Below are 18,364 nucleotides of genomic sequence, written 5' to 3' on the forward strand. Positions count from 1 at the left end.
AGGCAAGGCGTGGAGGCAGAAAGGCACAGGGAGTGCTTGGGGGGCAGCAAGTAAGCCGGTGTGGCTGGAGCTTGGGGTACTTGCAGAGAAGTGGGCGATAAAGCTGAAAAAGAATAAAAAACTATCTAATTTGGGACTTTTTATAATCCTTATTTTCCCTTTGTCTATGCTTCTTTGTGTAAAAAGAAGTCATTTCTTTAAGAGCCTGTGATGACGGAATCAGAATTCTCCTCTAGCTGAATTTAAAAGATGAATGAGGGCCGGCCCAATGGCGCAGCAGTTAAGTGCGCATGTTCTGCTTCAGCGGCTCGGAGGTCACTGCTGTGGATCCCCGGTGCGGACATGGCACCGCTTGACAAGCCATGCTGTGGCAGGAGTCCCACATATAAAGTAGAGGAAGACAGGCACAGATGTTAGCTCAGGGCCAGTCTTCCTCAGCAAAAAGAGGAGGATTGGCAGCAGATGCTGGCTCAGGGCCAATCTTCCTCAAAAAAAAAAAAAAAAAAAAAAAACAAGAATGTTTTAGCAGAATATTCATAGTATTAGCAAGGAGGTTTATAATCTTCCGTTACCTTGGTTCCCAGATGACTTGTCAGCCTTCGAGGAGCAGAGTGTGTGCTACTAGAACTCAAAACACTGGCTGTTTCATGATCCATTCGTGCAGTCGAACCCTAGAAATTAAGCAAATTATAGATAGTATAATTTAGATTATAGATAAACATAGCTAACTTCATGTTAAGGCACTTCTGTCTTTAGGGTAAACAGCTAAATATACCATTAAAAGTGTGAACAAAACCGCTCCAAGTGAGTATTTTTATCTATAAACTTATTAAGTAGATTTTAGAGAAAAACTGAAGAATTCTAAGAGTATTATTTTTTCACAGATCAAAAGACATGCAACCACATTCAGTTAAATATAAACTGATAGACAGAAAACTCCTTTGATGGATGAAATGCTCCAAATTACCATAAAACTAACTGTGAATTCAGTATAGTCCAAGCTCTCCAGGAGCTCACAGTATAGAGAGGACTGCTTGAAACTTCTATTGGAGAAAAACATGAAAAAATAAATAATTGCAGGGTGGTATGATAAGCACCATAGTAGAAGAATGTATAAAATACTGAGGGAAAACAACTACGTGCTTACGAACTATTAAAGGTTGCATAAAATAAGTAACATTAAAGGCAGCCCTTGAATTTTGGGGTAGGAGACTGGTGGAAGAGCCTGTATAAAGGCATAAATATGGAGATCATGGAGTCTAACGTGGGTAGAACACACAGTGTATGGTGGGAGATAAAGGTTGGGTTAAATTATTAAGTGTCTCGTGTCATTTTAAAGATGTTGCTTTCAAGCTGTGGATGTTGCAGAGCCACTAGACTTTAGGCAGGAGAATGGCACAACCAGAATTATGTCTTAAAAAGACTCTAGAGGACAGGATGGAGAGATCACAGGTGGGAAATCAGGAAGAGGATATTTTCAATAGTTCAGCAGTTCTGAAGGCACAAAGTAAGGCTGTGAGAATAGGGAAATGGGGATGCATCATATGCAGGGGATAAAATCAAATGGCTTGCTAACTAATTGATTGTGAGTAAAGAGACATTGGGAGTCAAGGACAACTTGGTGGTGCTGAGTGTGGATAAATAGGTAGATAATGGTGCCATTAACAGATACATGAAACCAGGAAGAGATGATGGCTTTTCAGTGTGGGAACTGAGCGCATCTTTGAATACACTGACATCCAGTAACCATGCTCAATGGGCATCTGAAAACAGGATACAATTCTAGACAGGAGTAGGGGCTACAGATAAATACCTGGGACCTATCAAAATATAGGCCGCAGCTAAAGCCACTCATTAATGATTAAGATTAATGATCATAAGAATAGAAATCAATTAGAAAGCAATATTGGTAGGTACTCTGTTGTAGTTCTCAGCTCTTCAAGAGGAAAAGCTAGACTATAAGCTCTTGGAGGGCCGAAACTTCATTCTGTTCACATTTGTATTTTCAGGCTCAGAGAAGGTATCCACAAAGTATTCGTTACATTATGAATGAATGAGGAACTAGTAGTAAAATTCATAAGAATATTAGGACCGGGGACACCACTGCTGATTCTAATTGTCTTTCAGATAAACATGCTCTGGCTAATTGGAGAATGGAGTGTGATAAAGAGAAAACCATGATGGGAATAACAGGTTTTGAGGATTTTGAGTTGCTATCTCCTACTCTGCAGGGTACAGAGGGTTGGAATGAATCAGTATCTCTGAGTATACCTCATTTCCCGAAATTCTGGAACCAACAGACCTCGTATTTTCCTTTTGTACATAAAGTTCACTTTGGGTGACACGTTAAAAACTTCCCTATGAGTCAACAACTGTAACTGTTCATCTGTGAACTTCCACTGGTAGACGACACAGAAAATTGTTAAGCATTCCTAACTGATAGTCAGGATTCTAAGAGGTCATGATTAAATGTTCATACAGAGATTTCTGGATTTGTTATAAAAAGCCCTTGAATAGGCAATATCCTGAAGCTCATTTTTAAAAGGGCTGCCTAGAATTTCCACAGACGTCACGTTAAAGGCTAAGGTTAGGTTTTTCAGACTAGGCCACCAAAACATGTTTTAGACCATCATTCACAATAATGTTTTTAGGAGAAAATTACATTGTAAATGTAACTGTAAAAATAAAATTTTTTAATTGTAAAATGCATTCAATCATACACTTAAAATGGATACATTTTATTGTATGTTAATCTTTCCTCAATAAAGTTGATTTTAAGAAGTCCTAGCATGAGAGGTCTTTTTTATGTCTCTTATAGAAAAGCGTGAAGACTCACTTCTTCACCCACATAGGGAAATCTAGGGTTGGATTAAGAATGCCAGTAGAGTTTCAGAGTGGCTACCCTTTCCAGGCTCTACTCCTTTTGTGGGTCTGGACACTTTATGTTGATTAGCCCTCTAGAGAGACTTCTCAATTGGGAGTAGCTAGTTAGCACTCCTCAGGGCAGGGAGAAGGGGCAGCAGACGAAGACTCCTTTTGCATCTCTTTCCACTGCCACCAGCTACTGGGTGCTTTTATAATGGTCTTTCAATTCACATGCATCCAAACAATAAATATTTATTGAATTTCTGCTACTTTCTAGATACAGTACTAGTCACTAGGGACATAACTGAAGAAGACATTTCTAACTGCAAACATACTATTTTTGAGGATATCCAGGTTATTTTTACTGTTTGTGGTAGGTAGGCTCTAAGACAACCCCTAATGATCCTTTTCTACTGGTATTCATGTCTTTATGAAATCCCTTCCATTTTAGTATGGGCTAGATTTAATGACTGGCTTATATGAATAGAATGCTGCAGAGTGATAAGTCACTTCCAACATAAGTTTACAAAGACTGTGGCTTCCATCTTAGCCACTGTCTCTTGTTCTCTCTGAGGGAAGAAAGCTACTATGTTACAAACTGCCCTTAGGAGAGGCCCAGTTGGCAAGGAACTGATATCTCTGGCCAATAGCCAGTGAGGACATGAGGCCCGCCAACAGCCACGTGAGTGAGCTAGAAGCAGTTCTTCCCCTGGTCAAGCCTTGAGATCACTGCAGCCCCAGCCAACACCTTGATTGCAAGCTTGTGAGAGACCCTGAAATGGAGTCACATAGCTACAGAAACAACAATAAGTGTTTGTTGTTTTAAGCTGCTAAATTTGTTAAGCAGCAATAGACTACTAACACATTGTTTGAAAGAAGAGAAACTAAGGGTTAAATTATGAAACAAGGGAGAAACTATTTCCACAATAAAACATGTTCCTGATATTCATTTCAGTGTAGACACCAGATCTTCTTTAAGCTTCCATCTTAGTATCTCCCTATACAGCTCTTTGATTTTGCAACACTACCCCATCTCCCACTCTAGATAGCTAGAAGTCCAGATACATTTCTTATAAGGAGACACTGAGAGAACTTTCCCATACATATACTCCCTGAGCCTAGAACTTGGGCCTTGAGGATCTTTGCTGGGCCCTTTTATTATGGCTGAGCCGACATCTTTCAGAACTAGAGTCTCTCTACCTGCAAGAAATGGTAACTTCCTAAGAAGCGTTTCCCAACCAACTCATGACTAAATTCTGAAAAAATCTGAGTGTGATTAACTCTCTCAGAACCTCAAGACCTTTTAAAGAAGTCACGTTGCATATCCTTTGAATCAGCCTTGCTCACTGTCCAAAGATATAAGTACTCTCTATATCTCTTCTGACTCTCAGCTCTAAAATGTGAGAGACCCTATTTCCCACTGTTTTCTTTCCTATCCAACCTTCCTTGTGGAATCCAGGTTCCATGCCTCATAAATATGTCTACATCCTCAATTTTTCACTGAATGCTCCTTTCACTGGCCTTAACTGAAACTTCACTCTCACAGGACACCACCTCCCCCTGCAGCCCTCTTTTCCACATCCCACATACTTCCGAGTCAGCAGTTGGCATAAGTCAGTGTTTTCCTAACTCTTCAAGACTACTTTGAAACCATTAGCCTCCACCTTCCCATAATAGCCCCAAATCTCTTTGCGTTATAATCACCCTTCTCCTTCCCAGTGCTACCACCTACTAAACTCACAATCACTGTCCTCAATCATTAAATACTTTGGCACAAAGGTCACTGATTTCCTTCCACTTCAATCACTGCCATCATTCTGGGTAATTTCAACATCCATGCACATGACCCATTCAAAACCTCAGCCTCTCAGTTCTCTGATATCATCTTCAATGACATTTTTCTCCTCTACTCCATTTTAGCCATTGACACCCATGGCAATGTCCTGGACCACTTCCCATTACTCCAAAATGCACCATCTCTGAATAATGCGTTTAGTTATCCTGTTGTAACTCTGACAGCCCATTATTCTAGCAATCTCCTTTAACCTTCCCCAAGAATGTTTCTTTGAAATGACTGGAATATTCAGTGCATGGATCTCTCTACATACTCTAACTTGGATTTCTTGTGGTCTATCAGTTCCATAATTCTCTTGCTAGTTTTAAGTAGCTTTGCCCCATGGTTATTCTATCCCACCTATCTGGAAACACTGCAATTGTACATGAATCCAACTGTCTGTTTTCTCTACACTCTGATATGAACTGCTGAGCAGTATTTGATAAACTTGAGCATATGAGAAAATCACACAACTCTACAGGATGCTGCCCATATAAGTTTTATGGTCACCAATACATCTGTGCTCTTAGTACTGCTCCCACAATCCTTGCATTTCCCTAGTCAGCTCTCTTTCCTCACAGTGGCTATTTTAAGCATGGCTTGTTTTGTACAAAACTGTGGCTCTTTTCCTTCCTTTACCACAAATGATTTTACCTTCTAATTTACAGACAAATAGAAACCGCCAGAAAAAACTCCCTCAACTTCTTCCTACCCAATTGACAAAATTACTTGCCTCCGTATCCATCCCCATCTTCTGCTGTTGCATCAGAGGCACCCTTTCTCCCAACTAGGGCCCATCCCTTCATGAAGGCTCTGGATCTTTTCCCTTCCCATTTCTCTTTGTTCTTTTGGATCTTCAACCTTTTTCTTTCCTGGGTCTTTCTCATCATCATTCAAACATGCTCATGTCTATTTTAAAAAACAGAAACAATCTCCAAATTTTCTCTCAAATCTGGTACTCTGCATCAGTTAATGGCCTTTTCTCTCTTGGGCAGTTCAAGGAACCCAGACTTTCCGAGTTAGCTAAAATTGCTTTCTTTTACTTTTTAACCTTCCATTTAAACCTCAACTCACTTCAATATCATATGGTAGGGAAGAAAGCCAATGAAATTGCTTTTGCCAAGATCAGCACTGAACTTTTTTATTTTTGAGGAAGACTAGCCCTGAGCTAACATCCGCTGCCAATCTTCCTCTTTTTGCTGAGGAAGATTGGCCCAAGCTAACATTTGTGCCCATCTTCCTCTACTTTATATGTGGGACGCCTGCCCCTGCATGGCTTGATAAGTGGTGCGTAGGTCTGTGCCCAGGATCCAAACCGGCGAACCCCAGTGCATGTGAACTTAACCACTACACCACAGGGCCAGTCCCTGAAATTCTTGTTTTTTGTGAAACCCAATGGAGATTTTTCAATCCTCATGGTCAATGGTGCATACTGTTAACTGTTTCTTCTTTTTTTGAGCAATACTATTCCCTTGCTTTGGGATTTTAGCCCTGATCTTCATCTTCTAACTCTATACTCACAGAGGATGTAAAAATCTTCCAAATCTTTAATTATCACATTCTTCATCCTTCATCTCAGTTCCAAACCCAAATATCTAATAGCCTAGCCAACATTTCTAATTCAATTTCTCAGACTTAATTAGTATCTTTCAACTTAACACTTTCAAAACTAGATTACTTTCCTCTGCCAACCTGCTCATCATCTGCTGCTATCACTGAATTGCATCACCATCCTTCTAGCTGCCTAAGACAAAAAAAAAAAAAAAAAAAAAAGGCATTCTTGACCTTTTCTTCTCTCTCAATTTTCACACCCAACACTAAAACCTATGGATTCTATTTCCTAAATATCCTCAGATACTCAGATATCTGTTGGCTAAATGACTCTCTCAAATTTATTAATTCTTCCCTAACCCCCAGGCACCATCATTTTTCACCTAGCTTACTGCACCTAATTTACCCAATTATTTTTAAGGAGTCAGAATAAGGTGATTTGCAACTTTCTCTAGGACCAACTTCACCTCAAAACTAGGTTATGTGCTTCTAATACATGTTCCTGTAGCACTGTGAACTTGCCCTCTCATAGTAATTACTACACTGTGTGGAAACTGTTCATCTGTTTTTCTTCTAGATTCTAAGTTTCTTGAGGATAAGGTACCATCTACCTGGCCACTACCATATCCTAGGGTTGTGAACGGACTTGCATAATGCAGATGCTCAGTTAACAGATGCTGAACATTGATAAATGAGTTTTATATTATCTTTCAGGGGAAAGGGGTCAAGGAAAAGGTTAACAGCAGAGTGAAAAATGGGCTGGGGAGTAGAGAGGTGGGGATAAGAAGAATGACTGGAGGGGATCCCTCCAAATAAGTACAATTCCTTTTCACTATTAGAATTAAGCATTTCTTTATTTTCTGCTTTCCCCTTTTTCATCCTTACATATCGGTTGCCATCATAGGCACTCAAATGTTTGCTGGGGGGGCCTAGAAGGACTATAACTGACAATTATACTTAGCAGAGTTGGGCTAGCCAATTTCAACTACAGCTGCTGGGTGAGAACCCCTCTTCTATCTTCCTGCTTGCTCATTTTAGAAAGAGTTCTGCTACAAAAGTAGTAGCAGTCTCCAAGTCACTGTGAAACCTGGCATAAGAGGGAAAGAAGCAAGCACTTCCCGTTTTTTTTTTTTCCATACAAACTGTACTTGGGAGTAATCCAACAGTAGATAAGGAGAAGTTTCTCTTTACAGAAGTATTCCAGTTAATTTTGTAACCCCTAATGAATTAATGGAGCTAGGCACCAAGTATCAATGGGTGTTAATATCACAAAAAGAGAGACAACTAGATATAATGTGTATCTTTCTGATGGAAGACCACAATGCCAGCTATCAAAAAGTCTTTCCAAAAAAAAAAAAAATAGAGAGAATTGAACCCAAATCTGACCACATGTCTAGATCCAACTACCAATTTATAGGAAATCCAAAACATACAAGGACTTGTCAAATAACAACATGGACATGTTATCAGCAAAATCCAGGCTACGGAAAACTCTATAAAGCAAACAACTTTTGTTCCTCAACAAATAAATAGCAAGAAAACAAAAGAGACAAAGAGGGAACCTACAGATTACAAGAGACTTCAGAGACACATTAACCAATCTCAATGCACGAAGCTTATCTGGAAAATTATGACACTTATGGAACAAACAAAAATTTGAATACTGACTGGCTATCTGATGCTATTAAGGAACTACTTTTAGTTTCTTTGCAAGTGTAATAATGGCACTACAGTTACATATTTTAAAAAAGCGTTCTTATCTTTTGGAAACACACAGTGAAATATTTATGGAAGAAATTATGATGAAGCCTAGGATCTTCTTCAGAAATAAAATAGGAGGGCAAAGTGTATGGGGTACATGTGGATGACTATATTATTCTGTCGCCTCTGTATATGTCTGAAATTTTCCATAATAAAAAGTTTTAAAACACTAGCAGCAGAAAGGTTCTCTTACAATTTCATCTTTTCCCACTTTTACTTGAACCTCATCATTACTTACTGGCTATCATTAGAGATTTGGTTCTAAACTTTAAATAGAAAAGCTGAGAACTAACTCATAAATGAATCATATACACAGTTATGGACTAAGCAAGCAGGGATCTAACCTGTATAGTTTACTTTCAGCGTGCTCTTTCCATTTAAATTCCAGTGGAGATTAATCACAGATCAAGAAGCTATTTCTAGAAGGGATGTCAGTCCTTCCTTCCAACCAACACATATTTATTGTTATCTACTATTTAACAGGGACTGTGGGGCTTGAAAATGAACAAAACTAGGCAAAATCCTTGCCCTTCTGGAGCTTCCAGTCTGGTTGGGGAAAGAGACATTAATCAAATAATCCCACAAACAAATGTAAAACTGCAAACGTGGTAGTCTACAAAGGAGAGGAACACAATAGGACAGCCTCGAACAGTGGCATTTGAACTATTCAAGCCTCCTGAGAAAGTCATGCTTTAGTTCAGACATGAACTGATCTTAACTGAGTGAAGTGGGATGAGAAGAGCACTACATGGAACAGGCACAGACTGTGCACACGCTGCAGAAGGAGGAAGCCCAGTAAATATGAGGTACTGAAAGGCTAGTGAGGCTCAAGTGGTGAGAGCAAAGTGTGACATAAACAGACAAGTTAGGTGGGAGCCAGATTTTACAGGTCATAATAAAGGATTATTTTATTCTAAGAACCAAGGGAAGCCAATAAAGGGTTTTACAAAGAAGGCGATTTACTCATTGTAAAGATCATTCTGACAGTGGATGTAGGCAGGAAAGTGAAAGAGGGGGTACAGCGAACTTCCATATGGTGGTAGAAATAAGTGCCCAGGGTAGGAGCTTTGGTGGATCATGAGACTGTGATCCTCAGAAGGTCAAAGAGATAGATTTTCAGTTTCAATTAGTGTCAACTGGAAGAAGTGCCACTTAAACTGAGGGGCAGGAGGAGTAAAACACATACAAGTCAAGTGAAGCAGAAGAGAGTTCCAGGCAAAGGGAACATCACATGGAAGGCCTGGACATACTCTAAGACCTGAAGAAGCTGAAGTTGAGGGAGTGGTGAGAAGTGGGGGCAAACAGAGATACTGCTGGAAGAGCAGGCAACATAAAGAACCTAGATTCTAGTCCGTGGGCAGTGGGGAGCCACTTAAACGTTTACACAAAAAAGTGATATGATTCTATTTGTGTTTTGGAAGGATCACTCAAAATACGAAGAATTTACTAGAAAAGGCAAGGCTAAAGGCTAAAACAAAAGTTAGAGCTTTATATAAACAGAAATATAATTTATCATTTGCATGGATATACCATGTAGGTTCCATGAGGCCAGAATCTGTCTGTCCTCTTCAATTCTCTCGCTCCAGGGTCCAATACAGTAAATGGCACATAATATTTATTCATTTAAAAATAATTATTAACAGTTACTAATAACAACAACAATAGCTGTTACCTTTAATGAGTATCTACTATATGCCAGGGTCTATGTCAAGTGCACAATGCATTTAATTCTCACAACTGTATCATCTTATTTTACTAAAGAGGAAACACTAAAGCTCAGTTTGTGACCTTGTTACTTGTCCAGCGTTAGTCTCTCAGCTAGTTAGTGGGGAAGTAGGATTTAATACCAGGTCTGCTGACTCTAGAGTCATCTAACCATTTATCTATAGTTGACTGACAGATAATTTAACCAGTTACTTATTGATTAAGGTACATTCAAGTTATTTCTAATATTTACTATTATAGGTAATACAACGAGGAATCTCTTCAAACATGTCTGAGCACTCATAAAATCTTAGATGTTGTAATGATGAGCCACAGACCAAGTACATTATAAATTTAGATACAATATGACAAAATTGCTCTTCAGAAAGGTTGTTCCATTTCACACAACTAAATGCAATATATGAGAATGCCTGTTAACTTACTATTACCAATACTGAGTGTTATTGATCTTTGCCAACCCAATGGCCTCCAAAAAAATCTCATTTTGGTTGTAGTTTATATATTTTATACATCATTACTAATAAAATTGATCATCTTTCCACACGTTTACAAGTCACTTTCATTTCTCTTTTTAATTCCTGTTCACGTCTTTTGCTCGTGTTTTAACAGTATTTAAATAGCTGATTTGTAAATACTCAATGTATTTTGAATTTTAACTTTTTCCTTGTCATAAATATTTACAAATAATGTCAGCTTGCTTTTTGTTTGTCCTGTAACCTTGCTACGGTTTTATGGCATACTGACGTTCTACATTTTATGTGAAACCCATTGATCCTTTCTTTTATGGTTTCCCACTCACCTAGTTATTATAAAAATTCTACTCACATTTTCTTCTAATCCTTTTATATTTTTAATGGTTTTCATTTTTGACATTAAATCTAATCTGCTTAGAATTAATTCTGATGTATGAAGTGTGATAAGGATTCAATTATTATTTTTTAAACGGACAGCCAGCTTATTGGATAAGTAAGGCTTTAAAGTACATAATAATTGGAATATGATCCAAAGCACTAATACTGAATTTAATTCTAAGCAAATAATTTTTTTTCTGTCAAGAAGACAAAACTTTTCTTCGTTCTACGTATGTGTAGGAACACATAAACTTCCCAAATAATTCCCTAAACAACAAAAACATTCCCTAAACAGTAAAGAAATAACTTAAATGTGCTATTTAAATATAATTTCTTTTACCCTAATTGACCATCTATAACTTGAGTTTTCCTCAGTACAATGCTAACTAGTAATACCAAAACGAAGCATCTGTTTTAACTCAGTATGATAAATTTAAATAAAGTATGAGACATTTTAAGCTTTAAATTTTAATGAACTAATAGAAGCATGCTCTTTCTTATAAATAATATCATCAGAAGTAACCTACAGACAGTAAAGAAATATTTTATATCAACAGAAGGAAAATTACCTTAAAACTAACTTAGTGAAATTCTTTTTTAAAAAATCATTACTTCATAACATAAAAATATTCATTGAAAAAATGTGAAGAATACAGAACATCCCAAAGAAAAATTCTGTCATATTAGGACTCATTCCATTAAAACTAACAGAAAACTGATGGCAGCATAGTAACAGTTCTACATTTAAAAAAAAATCAAGTTGACTTCCAAAATTTTGCTAAAAATGATATGATAATAGTTAAACATAATGAGGCTATGTCTCTTTATTTTCTATGGGCATTAGAATCATCCTTTTCAATGATAAGATTTGGATTTTTAGATTTATGTAATCTTGAAGTACAACAGAAAACAAGAACAATAACGAAGTCCTTATAACCATTTTTAAAAACATAAAAATGTCTTTGCAAAGAATGCCTTCGAGAAAGAGCAAACCTATTCCATGCAAGCAATAATAACTAGGTCAAATCACATATATAACCAAAATGCAGCTTAGCATTTATTTTTCAAAAAAAACTCTACTCACACTAATCATTTTAAACTAAAACAAGAAACACACAATTTAGAGCTATAAAATATACTTAGAAACTCTGAAAGCATTATTGTTAGATGTAATAAAGAAAACGATAGCATTTTGGTACCAAATTCTTCTGGAGATATCCATTCAGGACCAAGGAAATAGACTATATTTATAGATCATTTGGTGAACCATCTCATTCTATATTTATTTTTAAATATTTAAATAGTTAATTTTAAAAAAAACCAATAAAATAATTTATTTACCTGACCACTACCAGAAGTTGCCATGTTGATTTCTGCCGCTCCTTGACCTTCATTCTGCCGCTCAGCTTCATGTGAGCCGGCTTCATGCTTGCTCTGAGATGACCTCTGTTAATATGGAGTTAACATCATTACATATAAAAACAGTGTATGTTTTCTTAGCCCACAGGTTTTTCCCTTTCTTGTTTTAAAGCTCTGAATGCATCAATTATACAGGTTTACAAAGGCACAGAAGAGTACTTCATACTCATAACCTCCAGCACGGTTGGCAGTCGACTATTTCGGTAAGAGGAAAGTGAAGCATCCCGTGAGCATCAGAGCTGCATAAGACAAAGGATTTTCTAAGACTCACAGAACAACCATCCTCCACCAGCTGTGCTCACATCACTATCAGGAATATAACCCAACGAGAACAAATAACTGTCTTTTCTGCAAGGTCACACAGTTCTGGCATTTAATGGAGCTGCAAATATAATAGTTAAACTATTACAAATACCTTCTGTGTAAGTATATTTATACACAGAATATATATACATCTTCTGCCAATAAAATTCATATGAAACCAATAGATAAGCTCTTAGATTCTGACACGAATAAAACCAAAAACCTTTTCTAATGTAACCACCATCTGTTATACGAAATGAAAATGACAGATTGTATCCAGCAAAAGCAGTCATTTCAAGACAGATTATATCCAGTACAAAGCAGTCTCTTTGTAAAAATACCACTGTAGAATCAACGAAATAAAATAATTTTCCATTATCTTTTATAGAAACAATTACAAACATGACTGCTCTAGGAAAATGATATTCTAAAACATATATTTTTAAAAATTTGGAATAGTGGATAACTATCTTCCCAAATGGCTTCCACTGAAACCTCTTTAAATATCAAGCTTTCCTAGAGCATTTAAAATGTGACTTAAAAATTAATTTACATGCAGCATTTCCATCAATAAACTTGTATAAGTTATATGTAGGCAAAACTGGGGTAGCCTCAATAATTCAGAAATAGAGAAAAAAACAGTACCATCTGAAAATCACACTATAAAATTCAACAAAATCAACAAAAGCAGAGACATACAAAATCAATTTAGAGACAAAATGAATCAAAGATCATTAAAACCACAAAGATTTGACATTAACATTATTGAAGATGTCAACATAAAAGTAATTACTAAGCATCTGCTATGTTAGTTCCTTGTACTAGGTGCTGGGGAATACAGTGCTAGCAAAGTCAGACATTGTTCTATGCTTTCTTGGAGCTTACCATCTAGTCAGGGATACTATCAAATAATGAGAAATAACAATAAAGTTAAAACTTTGACAAGGGCTCTGAAAGAAGGGTACAAGGTGCTATAAAAATACATAACAGAGGGATGTCATATGATCTGGCAGTTTGGGGAGGGCTCTCTTACAAGTGCTGTTTGAACTGAGATCTGAAGAATAAATAGGAGTTCTAGGAAAAGGGAAAAGGGTAGAGGAAGAAGGTTTTATGTAAACAGAAGATCATATGCAAAGGACCTGGGGTGGTAGGGAGCAGGACTTGTTCCAGTATATCAAAGAATCATGGCATGGAGAGTAGAACAAAAAGATGGTAAAAAAATCTTACTGATTTTGTTGAATTTTAGTGTGATTCTCAGATGGCATTCTTGTCCCTATATAACTAATACTTAGTATGTTAATGGGAGAAGTTGCATGTAAATTGATTTTTTAAAGTCAAATTTTAAATAGTCTAAGTAGGTAGGAAAGATAGAGGAGAACGGTTTGGAGGCTAATGTATTAATCTAAGTGTGAGATGATGGTACTTTGCACTAAGGAAGCAGTAATGAAGATAAAAGAAGTGGAGACAGAGGTAAATCTGAAGGACTTGATGACAGACTGGATATGGTGAGTAGAGAAAGATCTGGTGTCAAGAATTACTCTCATGTTCCTTAGCTCACACAATTGAATAATGGTGGTGTCATTCACAGAGACAGTAATACTAAAGGAGGACAAGGGTTTTTTAGAGGAGAAGGTATGGGCTTAGGAGGAGATCATTAATTATGTTTTGGATATATTGGATTTAAAGTGCCTTTCAGTCTAAGTGGAGATGCAGAGTAGGCATGCAGATTTAGGAGTCTGGAGCTCAGGGCTAGAAAAACGAATTTGAGAGCCAATAGTATATAGATGGTATGTGAACCCCTAAGCATATGAGATGGTCTTAGAGAGACACATTACAGAGAAAAGAGAAATAAGCCTTAAGGAATGCCTACAATTAATGTCCAGATAAACGAACGTGAACCTATAAAGTCCAAAGAGGTGGGAAGAAACCAAAAAAGCATTGTCATAGATGTCAAGAGAAGACTATTTCAGGCAACAGGAAATGTTGAATAATGTGGAAAATGTGCAGATGAAGACTGAAAATGTCAATTTAATTAAGAACATGAAAGTCACTGAGGATCCATTTCAGTGAGACTGTGGCAGTACATTTAGATAGGCATGTGTTAAGAGTGAATGGTGGGGAGGAAATGCAGACTTGGAGTCTAGAAGCACTTTGGAGTGGGGATTGGGAAAAGACAGTGAGGGAGGGAAGGGGACAGATAAAGAAAGATAGCTGCAGAGAGAGGTGGGATTGAGGAAGGTTCACATTATATTTTTAAAGATAAGACTTAAGTGTGTTTAAACGCTAATGGAAAAGTGCCACAGAAGAGGAAGAAGATAACTATGTGAGAAAAAAAAGACAAGAGTAAAATGTTCCTGAGAAGGGAGGAAGTGAAAATCCACAGCACAGGAAGAAAGGTAGAATGCTTCCCGGTAGGGAGGAGAGGTAGCTCCTATGATAACTACCATTTTCTCCATGAAGAAAGAGGTGGAATTATTAGAGTGAGGGAGGTAAGCAAAGGGTTGAAATATTTCTTTCCAATAGAGGCAGTATGGGGGGATCCAGAGAAACACAGCAGGCTTGCAGGACAGCCAGACCCATTGGATGATGGTGATGGTGAAGACTATGATAAAGTTAAAAAAAAAATCTAATGTTTACTAAGCACTAATCACTTGGCATCTACTGATTTATTTAATCCTCATACCAACTCTATGAGGTAGGTACCATTATTATGCCCATTTTACAGATGAAGAAACTGAGGCACAGAGAAGGTATGTATCTGGCCTATGTCACATAACTAGTAAATGGCAGAGCCAGAGCTGGGATCACAACCCAGGTAGTCTGACTCCAGAGCCCAAACTAATATTTAACACTTACTGTCTTTATTTTCTTTCCTCGTTCCTTTTCCCCTGTTTACTTCCCCTTATTCTTTCCTTGATCCTAGGCTACAGGCCTGCCTGTACTCTTTGATCACTGTGCAAAACTACTGCTAACATTGAAGGCAAAGAGGCTGTCACTGATTGCTATGAAAGAATAATCCTAGCTAGTTTCCTCATTTCCATCATTGCTGGACAACTTCCCCAAAGTTTTCTACCCTAGAACTGAAAAAATTAACATAAAGCAATTTGTTGAGGTATCTGCATACCACAAAATTCACCCATTCACTTAAAGTGTACAATTCAATCATTTTTAGTACATTTACCGAGCATCACCATAACCCAGATTCAGAACATTTTCATCATTCTAATAAGATCCTTTGAGCATATTTACAGTTAATCCTCATTCCTATCCACAGCCTCAGGCAACTACTAATCTACTTTCTCTCTCTAAATTTGCCTTTTCTGGACATTTGTTATAAATGGAATATGTAGACTTACATGTCTGGCTTCTTTTGCTTAGCATAATGTTTTTGAGGTTCATCCATGTTACAGTATGTATGATCAATTTGTTCCTTTTTATTGCTGAACAGTATTTCATTGTAAGGATATACTACATTTTGTTTATTCATTCACCAGTTAATATACATTTAGATTGTTTCTACTTTTGGGCTATTATGAATAATACTGCTATAAATATTCAAGTTAAAGTCTTTGTGTGGACATGTTTTCATTTCTCTTGGATTGATACCTAGAAGTGGAATTGCTGGGTCACATGGTAACTCTATGTTTAATATTTTGAGGAACTGCCAAACTGTTTTCCAAGTGGCTGTACCATTTTACATTCCCACCAGCAATAAATGACAACATCTATTTATCCACACCCTTGCCAATGCTTATTACCGTCTTTATGATTACAGCCATCCTATTGGGGGTGAAGTGGTAAATCACTGTGCTTTTGATTTGCATTTCCCTAATAACTAATGGTGTTGAGCATATTTTCATGTGCTTATTAGCCATTCCTATTTCTTTTCTGGTGAAATGTCTATTCAAATCTTTTGCCCATTTTTAAATTGAGTTATCTCATTGGGAGGGGCGTTGTGTCCATATTAATGAGCTGTAAAAGTACTGTGCACAGGATTTTAGAGATTTTAAAACCATTCTGCAACTTTCCTCACAGTTCCCATTGCTTTGATCCCCCCAAATGTATTTGCTTGTCAATAAATAGCCTGTCTGAAAGGATACACAAGAAAATGGTAGCACTGGTTGCCTCACTTCTCCTTTTGTAACTTTTGAGATTTGAATCATTTACAATAATTATATCATTTGAATTATCTCCAGCGTCTAGACTCTAAACCAGAGTTGTTAGCAAGGAGGACAAAGTGCTATGAGCAATATGCTTCACGGTGGAGAAATTATTTGGCAGAAATCTTTCCTTTTCTTCTCTATGCTCCATAGGAACTAATTTATGAGTGTCCAATCCCCGATTTTCTCCATTTTCTAGCTTCTCCCTCTGATCTATATTAGAAGAATGACAATACGGAATAAAGAGACTTTAAATAGTAAAATTTTTAAAAAAAGGTTTTGGTTCTTTCCTAAATGTGACATGGGGGCTGGTCCCGTGGTCGAGTGGTTAAGTTCGCATGCTCCACTTTGGTGTCCCAGGATTTCACTGGTTCGGATCCTGGGTGCATACATGGTACCACTGGTCAGACCATGCTGAGGTGGCATCCCACATAGCACAACCAGGAGGACCTACAACTAGAATATACAACTATGTACTGGGGGGCTTTGGGGAGAAGAAGAAGAAAAAAAAGATTGGCAAGAGATGTTAGCTCAGGTGCCAATCTTAAAAAAAAAAAGCGACACGGCAACTTCCTTCAGTGTACATTCACTGAATTATCTGACTAAATGTAACCATTTTAGGCATGACTGAAAAAAACCATTTCATAACAAAAAGAGGCAAGAAGAGAGTGGATCACAATGGTAGACAGTTGACTCCAAATCCAATGATATGGATAAAAAGTTCTGAATAAAAAAAACAAGCCCCCAACCTGCAATAAACTTATAACCATGCTGGAAAATGAGGACTGCTATTAACAAATGACAATTTTTAAGGAATTTCCAGAAGCCAGAAAGTTGGTAAAATTTGGAAATACAGGCAGGGGAGTCTTTGATCTCTTTCTCTTGTACTATATTCCCTATGTCCTGGATCTCAAATCTTCATTCTACTGATTTCATCTTCTTAGACTCATTTCTCCTGAAATCTTCTCAATGGTTCCAATATGGACTGGCCACTTTATCATTTGTCTCAGAATCTCCCTTCTCATCTTCATTCTCGGGAGTCTTTCTCTTGTACTATTCCCTACATCCTGGATCCTAGATCTTCAGTTTGTTTAAGTATATCCTCTAAAAGCTGCCAGAAAATGGTACGTGAGAAATACATATTTTAGAGATTTTGCCTATCTGAAAATGTATTCTACTCCCAAATTTAATAGGCAGTTTGACTAGAGGTAAGTTTATAGGCTGGTGTCGTAAAATAAAAAAATACACCTGTTCTTTGTCCCTTTGTTCCTGGCACAGGACTTCAAAAACTCTTGGAATTTCTTGAGTTTGTTATGCAAATGAGGTGACTCAAGGAGGGCCCCTAGATAGTTTCAGGATGGATGCTGGTCACTAGAATGACCAACCACGTGACTAGAGGGTTGGAACTTTGGGCCAGGCTGACCTCCAGGGAGGGGGCTGGAAATTGAGTTCAATCACATAGTCACTTATTTAATCTAGCATGCCTACATAATGAAACCCCAATAAAAACTTAGGACACCAAAGCTTAGTGGAGCTTCCCGGTTGGTGAACACACTGATGTGCTGGAAGAGTGATGTGTCCAGATCCCATGAGAACAGAGCATGGAAGCTCTGCATCCTCCACTGCTCACTTTGCCCAGATCTTGCCCTATATGTCTGCTCGTTTGGCCATTTCTGATCTGGACCCTTTATAATAAAACTTTAAGTGTAGTAGTACTTCCAGTGAGTTCTGAATCATTCTAGCAAATTATCGAACATAAGGGGGTTGTGGGAAGCCCCAAATTTGTAGCCAGCTGGGGAGAAGTATGGATGGCTTGGCATCTGAAGTGTAGGCGGTCTCATGAAAGACTTTGACCTTAACCTATAGGGTATACGCTAACTCTAGGTAGGTAGTGT

The 18,364-nt window shown here is 37.6% G+C and overlaps 1 protein-coding gene across 23 annotated transcripts in view; it reads right to left on the bottom strand.

Annotated features, from left to right (window-relative positions):
• Positions 1 to 18,364, bottom strand: part of APC (APC regulator of WNT signaling pathway) — a 116,509-nt gene that overhangs the window by 24,873 nt on the left and 73,272 nt on the right. For all 23 annotated transcript variants that reach the window (XM_070571287.1, XM_070571283.1, XM_008535730.2 and 20 more), the window contains 2 exons: positions 11,929 to 12,033; positions 573 to 671 (listed from right to left, as the gene is read on the bottom strand). In XM_070571287.1, coding sequence (XP_070427388.1) covers positions 573 to 671; positions 11,929 to 12,033 — 204 coding nt within the window. The remainder of the gene's footprint in view (positions 1 to 572; positions 672 to 11,928; positions 12,034 to 18,364) is intronic.

Source organism: Equus przewalskii, chromosome 13 (assembly GCF_037783145.1).
Source record: "Equus przewalskii isolate Varuska chromosome 13, EquPr2, whole genome shotgun sequence".
NCBI classification, from domain to species: Eukaryota; Metazoa; Chordata; class Mammalia; order Perissodactyla; family Equidae; genus Equus; species Equus przewalskii.